The sequence below is a fragment of the Dromiciops gliroides genome, chromosome X (assembly GCF_019393635.1).
Source record: "Dromiciops gliroides isolate mDroGli1 chromosome X, mDroGli1.pri, whole genome shotgun sequence".
Lineage (NCBI taxonomy): Eukaryota > Metazoa > Chordata > Mammalia > Microbiotheria > Microbiotheriidae > Dromiciops > Dromiciops gliroides.
Genome location: NC_057867.1, coordinates 34,433,184 through 34,446,885, shown reverse-complemented (window position 1 = coordinate 34,446,885; position 13,702 = coordinate 34,433,184). Strand labels below are relative to the sequence as shown.

Here is a 13,702-nt window from a genome sequence, read left to right as displayed (position 1 = left end):
AGGACCTTCAATTAAAAAGAGGTGTTCAAAACATTCCTAGAAAGAAAATTATACCTAAACAAATTATTTGCTTTTAAAGCACCACAGATGGGGCAGCTAGGTGGTGCAGTGGATAAAGCAACAGCCCTGGATGCAGGAGGACCTGAGTTCAAATCCGGTCTCAGACACTTGACACTTACTAGCTGTGTGACCTTGGGCAAGTCACTTACCCCTCATTGCCCTGCCCCCCTGAAAAAAAGTCTTTGGGGGCAGCTAGGTGGCACAGTGGATAGAGCACCAGCCCTGGAGTCAGGAATACCTGAGGTCAAATCCGACCTCAGACACTTAACACTTACTAGCTGTGTGACCCTGGGCAAGTCACTTAACCCCAATTGCCTCACTAAAAAAAAAAAAACTAAAAAAAAAAAAGCACCACAGACAACAGAAATACAAGAAGGGTACACAAATACAGCAAACATGAACTATAACAACAGAGAGACCATTGTGAAATATCTTCCTAAAAGTATGCAAGAAGATAAGGATGAAATCAGAAGTCATTTGGAAATAATGGTGGAGAGGCCTGAAACATCATGGACTAACCCTCACAACAGCCAGTCTACAGGTAAATCAATGTTTTGTGGAACTGAAGTAAAGAGTGAGAGGGCTCATGGGAAAGGGGAGGAAGAAGACAAAGGAAAATATGCAATGTATTCTAATCAAGTCAAATGTGAACAAGGAAGGACAAATAACTTCTATTGTCTTTCAGGAAGAAGAGGACCTACAGGAGAATGGTTGAAGAGAAAGAGGGAGATATTGAAATGGGAAAAGAAAAGAGTAGATCTTGTTTCAGTGGTGGTAAAATGGACCGTTCCTGTAAGGTAAGAGAGATTATAAAGGGTGATGGGAACTGTACAGTGAGTATAGTCTGCTTAGAGATACCCATTATCCTGCCTCCTGAGAAGAGGAATCAGAGTTCCTGGGAGCAACTAACACTCAGAAGAGTGGGAAGACATCGACCCAAGGACATTTCATGGTAAATTGGGGAGGAAGTGACCATGAGGAAGGCAAAGATTAATGATAATCTGCACAATCAGGGAAAATTCCTACCATGGGGCCTACCAATATTTCTACCAATATCTTCTCTGTCACCTGTTCGAATCAATATTTCTTTTCTTTTTTTTTTTTTTTTAGTGAGGCAATTGGGGTTAAGTGACTTGCCCAAGGTCACACAGCTAGTAAGTGTTAAGTGTCTGAGGCCGGATTTGAACTCAGGTACTCCTGACTCCAGGGCCGGTGCTCTATCCACTGCGCCACCTAGCTGCCCCCCCCCAATCAATATTTCTAAGAGTGAGAAACAACAGAATAAGGGATTGGGGGCAAGATCTACAAGGCAATAACATTGAAACTGTTTAGAAGAGAGAACTGAAAATAAGTTGTTCAGAAGCATTAATTCATGAAGAACCCAGAGAAGGATTAAATAAGTATAAGGACAGTGTATCAAAGAATAAACACTAGAATAGACAGAAAGGGAAGATAAGTCATTAAGAGAAAAAGGGAAATAAATCCTTTTAAGAAAAAGGCAACCAAAAAAAAGGAAATAAAGAACTAACAAAAATAAGTTGAAAGAAATCAGAGAGAGCCTTCTATTATTATTATCATTATTATATATTACTTGACTACTTATCCCAGATTAAAAAGAGGGGAAGAATTAAACAACCAGATAAAAGGAAGAAAGTTAAAGGTACAACAAATAGAAGGGGAAGAGACTTGAGGGGGAAGATAAGAGAGACAGGGAGAATAGGGCTGCCTTATAGTAGATAAAGCAAAAATAACTGAAGAGACCAAATGTTATGCTTGCAAAAAAAATGGGGAGAAAATTCTTAATTTTGAAAAATTAAAAACAGACTCAAATGGAGACTTAAAAATGAGATCCTAAATAATGAATGGATCAGAGAACAAATCATGAATAATGATGTAAAAGAAAATTATAGCATTAGAAAAAACATAACAAAATTTATTTTCTAAATCTTTCAAATATTCAATTTTTTCTAATTCCATGTAATTTTTTTTTTAGTGAGGCAATTGGGGTTAAGTTACTTGCCCAGGGTCACACAGCTAGTAAGTGTTAAGTGTCTGAGGCCGGATTTGAACTCAGGTACTCCTGACTCCAGGGCCAGTGCTCTATCCACTGCACCACCTAGCTGCCCCCCATGTAAAATTTTTAACATTTTTTTTTTAAATTTCGAGATCCAGGTTCTGTGTGTGTGTGTGTGTGTGTGTGTATGTGTCTGTCTGTCTGTCTGTCTGTCTCTCCCCCTCTCTGTCTGTCTCTCTGTCTCTCTCTCTCTTTCTCTCTCTCTCTCCTCTCTCTCTCTATCTCTCTCCTTTCCTGGCCCCCTCATTGAGAAAGCAAGTAATTTGATATAGGTTATACATGTGCAGTCATGCAAACATTTTCCATGTTAGTCATCTTGCAAAAGAAAACAGACCCAAAAAATCCCCAAGAAAAAGAAAGGGTTTTTTTAAGTATGTTTCAATTTGTATTCAGGCACTGTCACAGAATAAAATTTCTAGGATACATCCAAAACAATCTTCAGAGGGAAAATCGTGTTATTAACAAAATAGAAAAAAAGAAGATGAATATGTATTTTAAAATTAGTCAACAAACAAACCTGAAATAAGCATAAAAGAGATTTTTTAAATGAGAGAAATAGATTGACGGGAATCTAAAAAAGACCCTTTTAAGATGATAGATAAAACTAAAGATGGTTCTTTGAAAAGACTAACAAAATTGATAAACCTTTAGATAATTTGATTACAAAGGAGCAAATGTAAAATTGCAGCAAAAGCAGAAATAAAAAGAATAATTAGAATATTTTGTGTTATGTACAGTTATATGCTAACAAAACTGAGAACACAAAAGAAATAAAGAAATGCCTTCAAAAATACAAAATACTCTATGTAAAGAAGACCAAATACAGATCTCAAATAATCCAGTGTCAAAAAAAGAATGAGAACTGACTATTAAGGAATAACCAAAGGAAACAAAAATACTTCTTGTCCTGGTGGATTCACAAAGAGACAGCAAAGAAACACTTATCAAACTTTTAAATAAAAATTTAGTATGAATACTACGCAAATTATTCTCAAAAAGTCACAGAACCTAATTGGATTCTTTTTGAGACCAATACAGTCCTGGTGCCTAAACCAGGAAGGGATAAAGCATAGAACTATAGATCAATATAATTAATGAATAGTGACTACAATTTTTTTTTGACAAATAGCCAATTTTTAAAGTACTATGAAATAGACTACAGTAATTTCTCCAAAAAATCATTCATCATGGCCAAGTGGGATTTATTCCAGGAATGCAAAGATACTTCAACATTAGGAAAAGAATGAACATACTTAATCACATTAAAGACCAAAACATCCCAAATCACATCATTATCTCAAAAGATGTGAAAAAGCCTTTGACAAAGAACAACACTCAGAGGAGAAGGGGTAGGAGGCGGGGTGAGAACAAGAAGAAGAGACAAAAAGGACCTTGTTTAAAGTATCATCAAAAAGTATATATCTGGGGCGGCTAGGTGGGGCAGTGGATAGAGCACCGGCCCTGGAGTCACGAGTACCTGAGTTCAAATCCGGCCTCAGACACTTAACACTTACTAGCTGTGTGACCCTGGGCAAGTCACTTAACCCCAATTGCCTCACTAAAAAAAAAAAAGTATATATCTGAAACCAAAAGCAAATACCATATGCAATGGAGATACACTAGAACTTTTCGAAATAAATACAAGAGTTTAGCAAACATATACACTCTTCCCACTATTATTTGATATTCTTCTAGAAATGCTAGCAATAAACAAGATAAAGACATTAAAGGCATAAATAGAGGTAAAAAGGAGATAAAACTATATCTCTTTGCTGATAATATAATGGTTTAGTTACAAAATCCTAGGCAATCAGCAAAGATGCTAATAGCTTCAGAAAAGTTGCAGGCTATAAAATCAATCCTCAAAAATCAACAGCATTTCCATATAATAATAATAATAATAATAATAATAATAGTTCAATAGGCAATAGTATACAGGGAAATCCTGTTCCAAATAACTATAAAATGAATAAAATATCTGGCGATCAACCTACCAAAACAAAATACTTGTATTGATTCAGTTATGATTAATTTTTTTTTTAATTTTTTTAGTGAGGCAATTGGGTTAAGTGACTTGCCCAAGGTCACACAGCTAGTAAGTGTTAAGTGTCTGAGGCCGGATTTGAACTCAAGTCCTCCTGACTCCAGGGCCGGTGCTCTATCCACTGCGCCACCTAGCTGCCCCTGATTCAGTTATGAAATGCTCCTTAAAGAAATAAAGAATTACATAAATAGCTAGAAGAATAGTTAGTGGCGGGGGGGGGGGGGGGGGGGCATCTAGGTGGCACAGTGGATAAAGCACTGCCCTGGATTCAGGAGGACCTGAGCTCAAATATGGCCTCAGACACTTGACACTTACTAGCTGTGTGTTTCTGGGCAAGTCACTTAACCCTTATTGCCCTGCACCAAAAAAAAAAAAAAAAAAAGGAAAGGAAAGGAAAGGAAAAGTAAGAATAGTTAGTGGTCATGGCTAGACTGGGCCAATATAATAAAAATGACAATACTCCCAAAGCCAATTCAGTTTTATTGTTATACCACTCAAATTATCAAAGGGATACTTTACAGAACTGAATAACACAATAACAAAATTCATTCAGATAAAGAAAAAATCCTTAACCTAGATTCTAGAATATCAAAGAAATAATGAAAAGAGGTAGGGATGAAGGGGGAATAACATTTTCAGACCTCAGTTATATTATAAAACAAGTCATCAAAACTATCTGATATTAAGGGCAGCTAGGTGGCATTGCTGTGCATAAAGCATCAGCCCTGGATTCAGGAGGACCTGAGTTCAAATCCGGATTCAGACACATGATACTAACTATCAGTGTGATCCTGGGCAAGTCACTTAACCCTCATTGCCCCGCCCCTCCCCCCAAAAAGCCTATCTGATATTAGCTAAAAACAAAATAGAGGTAAATCAATGGAATAGACTAGACAAGGGAGAATAAGAAGTGGGGGAGGAAGAGGAATCAAGCTTTTAGTAAGCATCTTCTATGTGCCAGGCAGTATGCTAAGTTCTAGGGATACAAAGAAAAGTAATTTTTTTTTAAAAAAACCCAGTCCCTGCTGTCAAAAAACTCAGTATCTAATGGAGGAGGCAATAGACAACTATGTACAAGTAAGATGTGTACAGGATAAATTGGGGGTTTTGTCAGAGGTAAAGGCATTAAGATTAAGAAGGACTAGGAAAGGCGAAGTTTTAGCTGAAGCTTGAAGTGAGCCTGAGAAGCCAGGAGGTAGAGATGAGGAGAGAGGACATTCCAGGGATGGAGGACAGCCAATGAAAATGCTCAGAATGGGTAGATGGAGTGTGTGTGAGGAACCACAAGGGAACAGTGTCATTGGATTGCAGAGGACGTGAAAGGGAATAAGATGGAAAAAACCTGGAAAGGGTAGAAAATAACTTGGTTAGAAAGGATTTTGTATTTGGTCCTGGAGGTAACAGGGAGCCACTGAGGTTTGTGGAATAGAGGTTGAGGGAATGGAGGGGGAAGAATCAATATGATCAGACTTGTACTTTAAGAAGATCAATTTGGGGGCAGCTAGATGGCGCAGCGGATAGAGCACCGGCCCTGGAGTCACGAGTACCTGAGTTCAAATCCGGCCTCAGACATTTAACACTTACTACCTGTGTGACCCTGAGCAAGTCACTTAACCCCAATTACCTCACTAAAAAAAAAAGAAGATCAATTTGAGGGGGCAGCTAGGTGGCGTAGTGGATAAAACACTGGCCCTGAATTCAGGAGGACCTGAGTTCAAATACGACCTCAGACACGACTCTTACTAGCTGTGTGACCCTGGGAAAGTCACTTAACCCTCATTGCCCCGCCAAAATGAACAAAACAAACAAACAAAAAGATCAGTTTGAAAGCTGAGTGGAGGGTGCATTAGGGTGGGAAGAAACTTATGGCAAGGAGACCAGTCCGTGAGCAATAGTCCTGATGTGGGTGATGAGAGCCTGTACCAGGGTGGTGGCAGTGTCAGAGGAGAGAAGGGAATGTATACATGGGATGTTATGAAAGGCAGAATCAGTACTACTTGATTGGATATGGGGGTGAGATAGAGTGAGGAGTTGAGGATGACACTGTGATCCTGGGTGACTGGGAAGATGGTGTTAACCATAACACAATCCAGAAGTCGGGAAGAAAGGGGAGTTTGAGGGGGAGAAGATGAGTTCAGTTTTGTACATGTTGGGTTCGAGATGTCTATAGGACGCGTAGTTCAGTAAGTCTAATAGGCAGTTAAAGATCAGAGACTAGAGGTCTGGGGAGAGGTTAGGGCTGGACAAATGGATGTGAAAGTCATCTAAATAGAGTTGAGAAGCGAATCCATAGGAGCCGATGACCTCATCAAGCAAAATAGTATGGAGGGAGAAAGGAAAAAAGTCCAGGATGGAGACTTGGGGGACACCCACTATTAGCAGGAGTCACCTGAATGAAAAATGCAGCAAATGAAATTGAGTAACCAGCTAGGTAGAATAAGAGTAAGCATCCTTATAGTGCTTACTCTGGGCCAGCCACTGCTCTAAGTGCTTTTTACAAATATGATCTCATTTGATCCTGACTACAACCCTGAGAGGTAGATGCTTCAGGAAACTGAGGCAAACAGAAGTGAAGTGACTTGTACAAGGTCATACAGCTAGGAAGTATCAGGGAGACCTGAGTTCATTGATAACTGGAGAAAGCAGTTTCAGTTAAATAATGAGGTTGAAAGGCAGATTATAGAGAGTTAAGAAGAGTGAGGAAAGGAAGTGGAGGTATCAGTTGTGGATGGCCTTCTCAAGGAGTTTAGCCAAAAAAGGGGAAGGTATATGGGAAACATATGGGATGATAGCTAAGGAATGGCTGGATTAAAGCGATTTGTGGGTTGGGGTTTTTTTGTTTGTTTTTTTGTGAGTTTTGTGGGGGTTTTTGTTATTTTTTTTGAAGCTAAGCACGTTTGCAGGCAGCAAGGAAGCAGCCATTAGACAGGGAGAGATTGAAGATCAGTGAGACATCAGTGTTCTGGAGAAGATGGGATGGCACGGGGGTCACTTGTGCATGTAGAAGGGTTGGTCTTAGCAAGGAGAATGGTCCATTCCTGGGGTGAGGGAGGAGACAGTGATGGAGGGCATGAGGGGGGATGGGGGATGGGGGAAAAGAGAAGAGGCAGCTCTCAGTTAATCGCATCATTTATCCCCCCCTCCCCCCATTAAAATAGAGATTCTGCAGTCTCAGGCTGGGACTCAACCTCCCGAGATTCTGGGGAAACAGGGCATCCATTCATTTTAGCAATATTGTTGACTTAATGGAAAATGCCCCCTGGTTAATAGATACAGACATCCTCAAGCCGCCCACCACGCCGTTGCTAGGATACGGTTCAGTCCTATCGATTTGACGTTCCCCTTCTGTTACACCTACTCAGATTTGCCCCGCCCAGGAGCCCATCCCAAGCTTTTCATTGGACGCTGGCTGCACCTCACGCCCATCGAACCTTTCTGGCGGCTCAACCAGCCAATCAACCTTGGGCAGAAATTGTTATGACGTGTGACCACGCCTTAAAAGGCGGGGGGGAGGCGGGGCAGGCCGGAGAGATTCGGGAGAGCCTCCAGGAGATTTGAGTCTCTCGGAGGTGCCAGAAAACTTGAGCCCTCTATCCCTTCTACTAGAGCGGAGCAGCCCCCCAAAGCCCCCGTGGACCTCGCCCCCGGGGCCGATCGGCAGAAGTTCCTCATTCTCGCGTGGAAGCGGCGATGGCGACGGCGGCGGTGAGCTCCTAACGCAGCATCCCTGTGCCGAATTGGGGTGCTGGGCAGGGGGGATGTGGTCGGGGGCGGAGGGGAGGCGGGGCTACACCTGTCAGCCCTTAGACGCCACCGCATCTCGGCCCTAAGAAGCCAGACAGCGCTTTGGCCTGAGCCCCCCGGAGCGAACCAGTGCAGCCGTTGACAGAGAACCCGAGAGATTGAGAAAGGGGGAGAAGAGCCCCGGCTGACAGGGGGGCAGGGGGCGAGGGGCGGCTCTCCGGGACCCATGGAGAGGCGGGGGTGGGGGCGGAGGGCGATGTCGTGATTCTGGGGGGGGGGGGACAAACCGCCTCCGGGCCTTGAACTTCGCGCAGAAAACGGTCCAGGGTGAGCGAGACACGTGCGTGTGCGGCTCGGATAGCCAAATAACGGAACCTGGACTCCCGAGGCTTAGAGAGCCTCCGAGGCCATTCGGGGGAAACTGAGGCCCAGGGTGGGAAAGAGACTGGCATGACGTCACATTTAGTATCCTGGATCATGGGCCCTCTGCCCATGAAATTCGATCCTCTCCTTTTACAGAAGAGGAAACTGAAGGCCAGATCTCTAGCCAGTGGGAAATCACACATAGTATCCTAGCGCTAGAGCTGGGAGGGTCCTCAAAGCCTGAAGGCTGTCGAGTCCAACCCCACCATTTCACAGAAGGGGAAACTGAGGCTTAGGGAGGGGAAGGGATTTGCCCAAGGTCGCAAATTGCATCATAGACTTAGGGCTGGATGGGCCCTCCAAAGCCATCTGGCCCTAACACCTCCCCTCCCCCATTTCTTTTTTTCATTTTCCGTTGGAGGAATGTGAAGTCCAGGAAATTCTTTGTTCAAGGTCACCCGCAGAGGAGGAACATGAGGCCCAGATATGAGAAGAGATTTGTTCAAGGTCACACACTGCATCGTAGACTTAGAGCTGGAAGGATGGATGAGACCATCCAGCCCCACCCCCCTCATGTTTCATTTTACTGAGAAAGAACACGAGGCCCCACTAAATGACTTGTTCAAGGTCACACTGGGGATCCATCCTAGATCCAGTGACGGGAGAGGCCTCAGAAGCCATCTAAGTATTTAAACTCAAGTTATACTGCCTAGAAACATCTAGATAGACCCAAGTGGATGGAGCTCTAGGCCTAGGAAGACTTGAGTTCCAATGTAGCCTCATATACTTACTAGTCAGTTAACCATGGGCAAATCATTAAACCCCTGCCTCAGTTTCCTCAACTGAAAACTGGGAATATTAATAGCAACTCCCTCTCAGAGTCGTTGTGAGACTCAAATGAGATATTGTAAGGGAATGCTTCTTCCCTTCCCTTTGTGGAGCCCAACTTTTATAAGTATATATGCTGAATTTTTCTTTTAGGAGTTTAAAACCAATGCGGATCAAGCTTGCCGAGCTGCAGAAGAGTTCGTTAACGTATACTACGATACCATAGATAAAAGGAGAAGGGTGAGTATTATAGGCACTTAAAAACCTCTTTGGCTTTCCTCACAGCTTCCTCAGCTGCTTGGCATAAGTGAGTGGATATTTCTGTCCACTTTACTACCAGCTGTGCCATGGATTTAGATCTGGAATGAACCTTTGAAGCTATCTAGTTCAATCTCCTCATTTTACAATTAAATAAACTGAGGCTCAGAAAAGTCAAGTCTTACCTAGGGTCACAAGGAGTCAAAAATAACAGGCAGGATTTGGATCCGGGTCCAGTAACGCCAAAGTCAAAGTGCTAAAATAGAATAATACAGGTACTAGATGTGACATTTGTGCCAATGCTACCTGATTCGAGCCCCCCCCCTTTTTTTTGAAGCAACTACTGCAGGTGGTATATTAGATGGAGCCCTGAACCTGGAGTCAGGAAAACCCAAGTTCAAATCCAGTCCCTCACACTTAAGTAGCAGTGTGACTCTAAGCAAGTTACTTAATTTCCGCCTTTTTCAGTTTCCTCACCCGTAGAATGGAGATCTCTATCGCAGGGTGGTTGGGAAGATAAAATGGGAAATGCCTGCAAAGCAGAGATATCAAACTCTCAGGCCTCAAGCATCCACAAAACTCCCAAGTGTGACCTGAACCAGATTCCCATGTAATTGGGAAGTGTTGAAGAAAAGAAATAAAAACAAAGATGATGTTAATTTGGGGTTTTCTAATTTGGGATCATTGAGGAATTGGGTGTTTTACTACTAGTCAATCACAGAATCTTATTTATTTATTTATTCATTCATTCAGTCGTTTGTTTATTTTTGTGGGGCAATGAGGGTTAAGTGACTTGCCCAGGGTCACACAGCTAGTAAGTGTCAAGTGTCTGAGGTGGGATTTGAACTTAGGTTCTTCTGAATCCAGGGCCAGTGCTTTATCCACTGCACCACCTAGCTGCACCCCAATCACAGAATCTTAAAACCTGGAAAAAGACTTTCTAGTTCAGCCCCATGGTTTGGCAAATGAGAAAATAGAGGCCTCACACCTGGCCTTGAAGCCTATTCAAATGTTATCGATTATTTTTCCCTCTGGTTACATTTCTGGTTACATTAGAAAGATATTTGATTCACAGTCCAATTGGTTTGACACTATATGGTTATAATCCCTAACCTTTCCCATACCAGGTTTTTTACAAATTTAAAACATTTTCAATTAGATTACAATTAAATTTAATTTAAAATATTTTCATTAAAAGCCTGTGCCCTATAAAGCACCGGCCCTGGATTCAGGAGTACCTGAGTTCAAATCCGGCCTCAGACACTTGACATTTACTAGCTGTGTGACCCTGGGCAAGTCACTTAACCCCCATTGCCCTGCCAAAAAAGAAACTAAAACAAACAAACAAACAAACAAAAAAAGCCTGTGCCCTTTGCTCATTAGTCACTTTAGCTAAAGGGAGAATAAAGTATATACACATATGCACATATATAGATAGATAGATAGATAGATTCCAGTAGAATTGATGATGGGGTTGGGAAAGTGAATACTAACTAAAGGTGCAAGACAGGTGGACTTGGTGTCAGAAAAGTTACACAGAACAGAAATCTCGATCTTTACCTTCTCCTTAGATGATGACTAGATTGTACCTTGACACGGCTACTTTGGTTTGGAATGGAAATGTTGTGAATGGACAAGATGCTTTGGGCAAATTTTTTGATGCATTGCCTCCCAGTGAATTTCAGATCAACGTAGTGGACTGCCAACCTGTTCATGGTAAGACCAGGGGCTTTCTTAATCGATAAACATTTTGTTCTCATTTGATAAGCATTAGACTTTAACCATTCAAAGCAGGTTGTTGAGGAATTTTATGTTGTACTACTAGTCAATCACAGAATCTTAAAACCTAGAAAAGAACCTTCTAGTTCAGCCTCATCATTTAGCAAATGAAAAAACTAGAGGCCTCACACCTGGACTATTTCAATAGGCTGGTGAGGGGTCTACTTGCCTCAAGTCTCTCCCCACTCCAATCCATCAGCCACCAAAGTGATATTCCTGAAATGCAGGTCTGACCATGTCATCCCCCTGCTCAGTAAACTCCACTGGCTCCCTATGGCCTTCAGGAATCAATACAAAATGCTCTATTTGGCATTCAAAGTCCTTCATCATCTAGCCCCCTCCTACCCTTCCAGTCTTCTCACACCTTGCCCCCTCAACACATACTATTCGATCCAGTTCCACTGGCCTCCTGGCTGTTTTACCAAGAAGACCCTTCATCTCTCAGCTCCAGGCATTTTCTCTGGCTGTTCCCCATACCTAGAACATTTTCCCTCCTTCATCCTGACTCCTGCCCCTCCCCAGCTTCCTTTAAGTCCCAACTAAAATCCCGCCTCCTACAAGAAGCTTTCCTTAATCCCTCTTAAGTCCAGTGCCTTCCCTCCATCCATTATTTCTTCTTTTTCCTGTCTATAGTTTGCTTTGTATATATTTATTTTCACACTCTGTCCCCCTTTAGATTGTAAACTCCTCCACAGTTAGGACTGACTTTCGCCTCTTTTCACTTAGCCCAGGGCCCGGCACATAGTAGGTGTTATAGAGACCTGAGATAGTTGGACTAGGGAAAAAAGTACCATTGGGGGAAATCAGGGAGGGCTTTGTGTGGTACCTGATCTAGAACTTGAATGAAAAGAAATACTGAGGCAGAGGTAGGTGGTGAGGAAGGGAGGATATTCCAGAATTCGAGTTATTACTCTTTTGGAGAGGGAAGGAAGACAGAAGGGGGGAAGGAAGAGGGGAGGGATGCCACCTGTGTGAAGACACAGTGATGGGGAACTAGGATGCTGGGTTACAGAACAACCAATGGGAGAGGGTTTTAAGGGAACTCCTACAGAAACACATCTCCGAAGGGTGTTTGGATACAGATGGTGAAGGACCTTTATATGCCAACCTGAGGAGCCTGTGCCTTCCCCTAAAGGCATTGAGGAGGCAACAGGTAGCATTTGGGCTAGTGAGTGACATGAGAACCAATCTGTGCCTTATGAATTGGGATTAGAAAGATGAGAAAATACTTGGCTCCTATTGTATCTAACTGAAAAAATCTGCTTTTATAATGTCGCCATTCTCTCCCTCTTCTGTGTGTAGAGCAAGCCACTCAGAGCCAAACAACTGTCCTTGTGGTGACCTGTGGGACGGTGAAATTTGATGGGAACAAACAGCGCTATTTCAACCAGAATTTCCTGTTGACAGCTCAAGTCATGCCAAACAGCACCGTGTGGAAGATCGCGAGTGACTGCTTCCGGTTCCAGGATTGGTCTAGTTAGGCCTGGCGAAAAATGGGACTCTTGTCTCTGGCCCAAATGCTCCAGTATTCTTTTTTTTAATGTTTTAAGTTCTTTCATGTTTTCCTATTGTCCAGTTCATTTCAGAAGTGTAGTAAACCCACAGTGTGCCAAAGTTGATATGTCCTTAAAAATAGTGTAAATTCCTAGCAGCAACTTTCGTGGTATCTCTTAAAAGCAGTGGAATTGTGTTTGTCTGTAACACTCCTTTAAAAATACTCTGTTACTGAAATGCTGAGCTCTTACTGCTTTGTTAAAAGGGTAACTACATCAAGATAGCAAAGAGTATAATCCTGATCCATCACAAAAAGGGAATGCTTTGTGTCCCATTGGGCCTTATCTTTAGCTTAGCTTTGCACCATGGGATATACACGGTTGTACAGGGTTAAGAATACACAAACACTTACCTCTTTTCAATAAATGTGAAAGTGGCCTCAACTTAGGAACCATCTAAGTCAGGACACAAAACACTGCTGATTTTTATTGGCTGGGTTTTCATAACTGCTCAGATGTTCTGGAAATGTACTTGTGAATTGGTGTTCGCATTGTGATTTTTAATTAATTATAAAGTTAGTATTAAAAACCAGTAGAACCAAACTGTTTGTGAAACTCTATATGTTTGAATAAAAGAATCTGAATGCATAAATGTCTCAATTTGTTAGTTACTACAATTATTCATCAGTTTCTTTGCCCATTCCTCATCACTTTTCCTTTTATATGATTGTAATTAATAGATTCTTTCCTCTCGTTCTTCTGTTTTCACTTTGTTCTGTTTCATGAAGGGTTTCTCCCATTTCTTTATATTCCCCACACTTTTTAATCTTAATTATTAGTTGATTTAATTGTCCTGTAGTATGCTGTTATATTCACATACCATAATTTATCTTAAGTATTCTCCTATGATTTGGATACATTACTTCCAGTTTTTTGAAATTACAAATGATGCCACTTTAAGCATCTCTGAATGTAGTGCTGTGTTTTTTTTTCCTTTTTGATGACACTCTTAGGGTCTCTTTCCCAAAACTGAATTATTGAGTCAGAGGTCATGACTCA

At 41.9% G+C, this 13,702-nt stretch overlaps 1 protein-coding gene across 1 annotated transcript; it reads left to right on the top strand.

Annotated features, from left to right (window-relative positions):
* The first annotated feature begins 7,687 nt into the window (after positions 1-7,687).
* LOC122733608 (NTF2-related export protein 2-like) lies at positions 7,688-13,283 on the top strand. The gene is made up of 4 exons (XM_043974161.1): positions 7,688-7,883; positions 9,267-9,353; positions 10,943-11,087; positions 12,453-13,283. Exons 1-4 carry the CDS (start codon positions 7,869-7,871, stop codon positions 12,629-12,631), a joined length of 426 nt encoding a protein of 141 aa, XP_043830096.1. The 5' UTR covers positions 7,688-7,868; the 3' UTR covers positions 12,632-13,283.
* The last annotated feature ends 419 nt before the right edge of the window (positions 13,284-13,702 follow it).